At 35.7% G+C, this 6,459-nt stretch overlaps 1 protein-coding gene across 1 annotated transcript in view; it reads left to right on the forward strand.

Annotated features, from left to right (window-relative positions):
• Nucleotides 1–2,741: 2,741 nt before the first annotated feature.
• The window catches only part of LOC110027169 (plant UBX domain-containing protein 2), a 20,430-nt gene continuing 16,712 nt past the window's right edge, over nucleotides 2,742–6,459 (forward strand). The window contains exon 1 of the mRNA XM_020728483.1: nucleotides 2,742–3,580. Within this exon, the coding sequence (XP_020584142.1) occupies nucleotides 2,816–3,580 (765 nt within the window). The 5' untranslated portion in view covers nucleotides 2,742–2,815. The remainder of the gene's footprint in view (nucleotides 3,581–6,459) is intronic.

Genomic DNA, 6,459 nt, shown 5'->3' on the forward strand with positions numbered 1-6,459 from the left:
ATCAAATTGATAAACATTTGGGATGGATTTGGGGAATTTTGGGTCTTTAAAGGACAATTTGGGGATTTTGGTTAAAGATGGTCAAATTGGTCAAATTGGGTCATGTGGTAGTTGAAAGAAATAAAATTGGGAATAATTGGGATTTATTGGAATTTTTTGAGAATTTTTGAATTTTTTTTTTGGGATTTTTGGTTAAAGAAGTGTTCCAAGAGCAGTTAGGTAATTTGGGGGTGTGTCTGGGGCAAAAGACCTAAGATGAGCATTTCAAGTAGAATTGGATAGATATCCATTCTAAATGAACCATGGATCAATAAAATCCCCATTTTGGGTCCTTATGTATTGGTCTTAGCTAGGGTATTGTGGGGGTATTGTGAGGGTATTGTGAGGGTATGGTGTACCTTAGCTCCAAATCAACACCCAGGGTCAATCCTAAGGTCAAGTAGCCCTATAGGAACTCTCCTTGAGTTCCCTCATAATGATCTTACTTATTAAGTGCTAGAGGTTAGGACCAATATGTGGAACTTCAAGTTGAGTAAAGAGAAGAGTTTTGAGTTTCTAATGGTAAGGATACATTTTCTAGTTTTCTAAGACTAGTCAGTAGGAAAGTCCTATGGCTAGACCTAGGCTACTAAATAAGTTTCTAGACCTCAACCAAAAGTGAGGTCAACATAACATTTATCATCTTTTCTTTTAGTTAAATACTCCATAGGTTTTAGAATATTAAGAGTAACTTCCTGGTCATTAACTTTCATTGTCAATTCTCCTTTTTGCCTATGACTGCTCGTTTGGTGGCATTGAATGGTCTCCCCAAAATAATAGGTATTTATTTTATCTTCCTCTAAATGGTCTCCCCAAAATAATAGGTGTTTCTTTTATCTTTCTCTATATCTAAAACAATGAAATTCACAGGAATGATAAATTTATCCACATTTACAAGCACATCTTCTATAACTTTCTTAGGATAAGTGATAGATTGATCAGCTAACTACAAGATTCCAATAGTGGGAGAAATCTCTCCTAAGCCTAACATTCTGAAAATATATAATGACATGAGGTTAATGCTAGCTCCTAAATCACATAAAGTTTTTCCTCAAAATCTATCTCCAATCACACAAGGTATAATAAAACTACCATGATCTTTGAGTTTTTGAGGAAGCTTTTTTTGAATTATTGCAGTTCTTCACCTAGTGCAACAGTTTCATAATATTCAAACTTCCTCTTTTTGTTTAAAATTTCTTCCATAAATTTAGCATTATTTGGTATATGTTCCAAAGCTTAAGAAAAGAAATACTAGTGATAAGCTTTTTAAATATCTCAAAAACTTTGAAAATTGTTGATCCAACTTTTGTTTTCTAAGTCTGATGAAATGAAGGTGGTGGTCTTTCTAATTTGATTTTAGTTGGAGAGATTGGTTTTTCTACATTCTTAGGATCAATTTCTTCTTGTTTTTCAGTTTTTTTATTCTCCTTCTCAACTTCAATCTTTTTTTGAATTCCAACATTTAATTTCCTTCCACTCCTAAGTTAGACTTTAACTTGCTCTTGTTCTTTGTTCTTATCTTTAAGATTTATTTCAACGTTCCAATGAATTATTTTCTGAGGGCTATTGATAATTGCGATAGCAATTTGTCCCAGTTGATTTTCAATATTTCATGTTGCAGCATTTTGACTTTGTAATTGATTCCCAATCTATAACACCACTTCTTCTTTAAACAACTTATTATCTTTAATTGGTTGGTTATTGACATGCCTAAAATATGTTACCTTTATTTGCACATTTATTGTCTATTTTTAATGATATTGCGTTTTAATGAAAGTTATTTTTGATGTTTTTGGTTGTAGGTACACTAAATGGAGCAACTGAAGCAAATGGTTAGAGCAATTTGGAGTCAAAGGAGTAAAAAGGCCAAAATTAACCTGATGCTTAGGCGCAAAAAAACAGAGAGACTGGCGCCTGAGTGCCATATTTGGGAAAAAATTTGCGTACGTCAAGGGGTACGCAGAGATGTGTACATAATAGGGTACACAGGGTTTATATGGGGATTACAAGGGGGTTATAACCCGTGTAACCTCCCGTGTAACCCCGCTGTATCCTTGTAATTTCAATGGATAAAATAAAAGCGCGAGTTACACGAAAGTTACAAGGAAGTTATAACACGCTTGTAACTCCCATATAACGCTCGTGTACCCTATTATGTACACATCTTTGCGTACCCCTTGACGTACGCAAATTTTTTCCCATAATTTGACGCCTAGGTGTCAGAAATGGTTTTATAGATGGTTCAATGAATGTGGACGAATTTTGAAGGGGCGCTTCAAGTGACTCTTCAACGGGGTTATTATAGGGGGGTATTGGAGTGAAACAACGGAGTTTATTGGAGGATTATTGAGGAGTTATTGAAGTGTTATTAGAGTTAATACCCCAACAACCCTCCAATAACCCTCTCAATAACATCCACGATTTCACTCTAATAACCTCCACGGTTTCACGGTTTCGCTCCAATAAACTCTGTGGTCCACTTTAATATTTTTTTAAGTGAGTTTGATATAATACACATGACAATATATTATTGGAGTCACATCGTAGAGCTGCATATGACTTTTATAATATTCTCCTCGCTTCTCTTTCTATGAGGTCATAACATGTAGAGGGGGCTATTGCCTAGGTTGACTCTTAGGCTTCTTAGAGGTTGACTTTTTTTAAAGAAACTAAATATTTTTTTTTATTTAATTTATATAAATGAGGCTCTAGTTACCCGTAACCTCCTCGTTTTTATTCAGCCCTTCAAGAATCCCTTCCTGCGAAGTTCTGATTCATGGAGGACGTGAAGGGCAAGATGAAGGGCCTAATTAAGAAGGTTAACAATCCCTTCTCCTCTTCCTCCTCCGCTTTCAAAGGCCAAGGCCGTGTCCTCGGATCTGCTACCTCCTCTTCTTCGTCTTCCTCCTCTCCTTCCAATTCCACCTGTTCCCGTTCAATCCCTCCTCCCCGACCTTCCATTACCGCAAATAGGAGTCCGCCTGGCTTTGATCCCTACGAGCCCCTCGTTGCTTCTGGCAAGAGATCCACATCCGCTGCCACCACTGTTGAATGCCCTATCTGCTCCTCCTCCTTCCCTTCCGAAGAATCTGTCTCCGCCCACTTGGACTCTTGTATCGGTCCTTCCGCCGACGCCGGATCTGATGGCGGTGTCGCCAAATGCGTCAGCGCCTTTTTATCGGGGGAACCGGCTGAAGGATCGGCGGAGACCGCGATTAAGCTGCTGGGAAATGTGTTTCGAGAACCGAGTAACGAGAAGTTTCGGAAGATCAGGATGGGGAATCCGAGGATTAAAGAAGCGATCGGGGAAGTGATTGGTGGGGTAGAGTTACTGGAGTGTGTGGGGTTTAGGATCCGGGAGGAGGATGGGGAGAAATGGGCGACGATGGGAGAACTGACGCCGGAGAGCATTGCGGTGATTGAGGAAGCGATTTTGTTGATGGAGCGATGGACGAGGAAGGATGCTTCGGCAGCTGTAAATGGAACTGTGGAAAGATTGGATGCGGAGAAGGAGAAGAAACCAAAGACAATCGACCGTAAGGTAGTTTGCTTTCTCTGTGTTCTTTTGTTTAAAGGATTTAGTATTAAACCTATCTTCTCGTGATTTTGGTATTTTGTTCCGTGTCAGTGATTTATGGTGGTTGCGCTGCTTTTGTGTGAAAGGGATACATTCTTATTAACTCATGTTCTTGCCGTTCTTATATTAGATTTCATCATTTTTCCTTCTTTCTTCTGTTGCTTACAAACTGGATTATAATTTCATGTAGCTTGGTTGGCAATACAAGGTTTGTCTGATGCTTGCTTCGTGCTTGTTTGCAATGAAATTCCCATGAATAGAATGCATTAGCTTTCATATTTCACTATCAAAATTTCATAATATTCTTTTGATAGTGTTGTTAAGCTTTAGCTCTTTTCACTTATTTTGCCTTGATTGTTGTGAAGTAAATCATTACTCAATTACTAGAGTACTGGAGTTTAGCGTCTCGCTATCATTTATTGATGATGGTGCTATGTAAAGACACTGCAATCACTAGAAATATTCTTTGATTTTAAAAAATCTACCAATTATTTCCCAGCCTGCTTGTGTTTGAATCCCGAGGGGACCCCAAGTTACAGATATTGGCCTGTTTGGATTACAGTTTATATAGCTCCTAGATTTTCTAAACTCTCCACGTGTTAGTCATCTTAATTTAATCATATTTTTTAGTGATTTCCCATTCTAAAACTTGCCCCTGGGCTTTATAAATTACCCAACGGTAAAATTAGCTTTTCCTTACTTTGATTTCCTGGCCTGATCTAATGTTTTTGATTCCTTGTAGCTGTTCGGATTAATTCGTTCTTTCAGTCACTCTTTAAGTTTCCTTGTAGCTGATTTTTTCCCAAGCTGGTTGATGAGTACATGGGCATGCTTCCTTTGGGTGGAGAGCCACCATGGTAGCTGAAACTTGGCGGCGGAGATGAGGGTCTCCTAAACGATGAGCATCATGCAAAGGAGGTCGTCCTGCATCATGTATGCTGAAATGTTTTTTTTTTCTTTTGGATCTTGGGTTCTATAGGCTCACCGTTGAGGATGAGGTCGTTGTTGATGGGGCTTAGCTTGGTGATGCAAACAAAAAGGGTGATAAGGTTTAGATCGATAAAAAAAGCGAACTATTTTGAGCTTATAATAACGTCTAGAAATTGTTTTAAGTTTTTTGTTTAAGACTAGGAAATTTATTTTAAAAATAAAAACAAAAATGAGTTAGTATATTTTCTTACTATTGTAAGAACTATAAAAAATGATGCCAAACGGTCCTTAATGAACTGATCAACAAATACAACAACACAACAACAACAAAGCCTTAATCCCACTACGTGGGGTCGGCTACATGAATCCTTTTTCTCCATTGCGTCCTATTTAGTGTCATATTTTCATGTTTAAAATTTGTGACATTTAGAAAATTTTTACTTGAATAACCTCTCTCTTTCCAGTTTCAATTTTGTGAGTATAAGTTGGATATTTGATTCTTCAAGTGTTGTACAAGTGCAACTAATTATGGGAAATCCACCTCTCTATACTGTACAACCTAGTTTTTTTATTGATAAATTTACATGCATACCTCACAATTCTTATATATTTACTTATTTAACACTTAAAAATTTGATATTTATATCTATAACACTTTGTTGTCATAAATCTTTGTATGAAAATGTGTATTTTACTTTTGAAAGGTTAAGCACAATGGTATTTGTTATGTGTTATTAAAAATTTGAGTGTTATGTATGCGATTTATTGCTTAAAGTCATGCAGTATAGGGCCTGTCTCAATGTTTTTTTGAAAGATTCTTAACGAGGCGTACTGCGTGAGGCTATCTACTGTAATGTGAGGCCCACTTCAAGGTGTGTCTTGTCTTAATTTTCTTCAAATGTATGCAATTGGATATAGGATTTTCTTAAAAAAACAATAAATAAAACAATCCTAATACATTCTTTATTTACATATAATACATTATTAAAGATATAATTGAAGTTATTACTATTAATATAGTCATTATTTTAAAATTTAACAAATATTCTCATCAATTAGTATTGATTAAATAAGAAGATGATTGAGATTTAGAATAAAAAAAAATAGAAAACATAGATATAATTGAGCATGAGATGAAGGGAGTAAATAAATAATTATGCTGATGATTGTAATGAGGGCTCATTAAGTGTCTGTTTGGGGCAACTGCGGCTTATTAAAAAGTAGCTGTGAAGATGTTGAAAAATAATCTGATGTTAAAAAAGGTGCAGTGGCTTTTACGATTTTTTTTTTAAAAGTCGACCATAACTAAAAAGTTGTCACCGCAATTAGCCAAGACTGGTGGGAAAACACATATTTTTTATGATAGATTTTTGAAAAAGCCGCCTAAACGCAGTTTAGCCAAACAGACAAAACTGAATGATGGGGATTTGTGAATTTAGAAATTTCAACATTAGTGATTTGTTATGCTTTTACTTTGATAGATAACAATATATGTGTGAAAGAAACAAATTTTATCCAGTTTATTTTGAATTTGATATTATTATGTTTTAATTTGATTTTTGTATAATTTTCTTATTTTATGATTTATTGTTTAAATGTTAACATTTATTTTTAGCAATTTATTATTCTTATCATACGAAGATGTTAATATGCTGCATTTTAATTAATTGATATGTTAGTATATTAATATGTTACTTCTTACTACATACTTTGAATTTTGATACCGAAATTAGTAGGAAGAATAGTGAAACACAAAATCAAACTTTTATTAATGTAGAAATAGGATTACGACAATACTCAAATAGAAGGAAATACACTAATAGGTGAATCCTCCGGTTAGGGAGGTAGGAAGATGTTCGAAGGCGGTGGTGGCATTGACCGGGTGGTAGGGCAAACTGGGAGATGTCGGGGGG

The sequence above is a fragment of the Phalaenopsis equestris genome, unplaced genomic scaffold (genome assembly GCF_001263595.1).
Source record: "Phalaenopsis equestris unplaced genomic scaffold, ASM126359v1 Scaffold000417, whole genome shotgun sequence".
Classification (NCBI taxonomy): domain Eukaryota; kingdom Viridiplantae; phylum Streptophyta; class Magnoliopsida; order Asparagales; family Orchidaceae; genus Phalaenopsis; species Phalaenopsis equestris.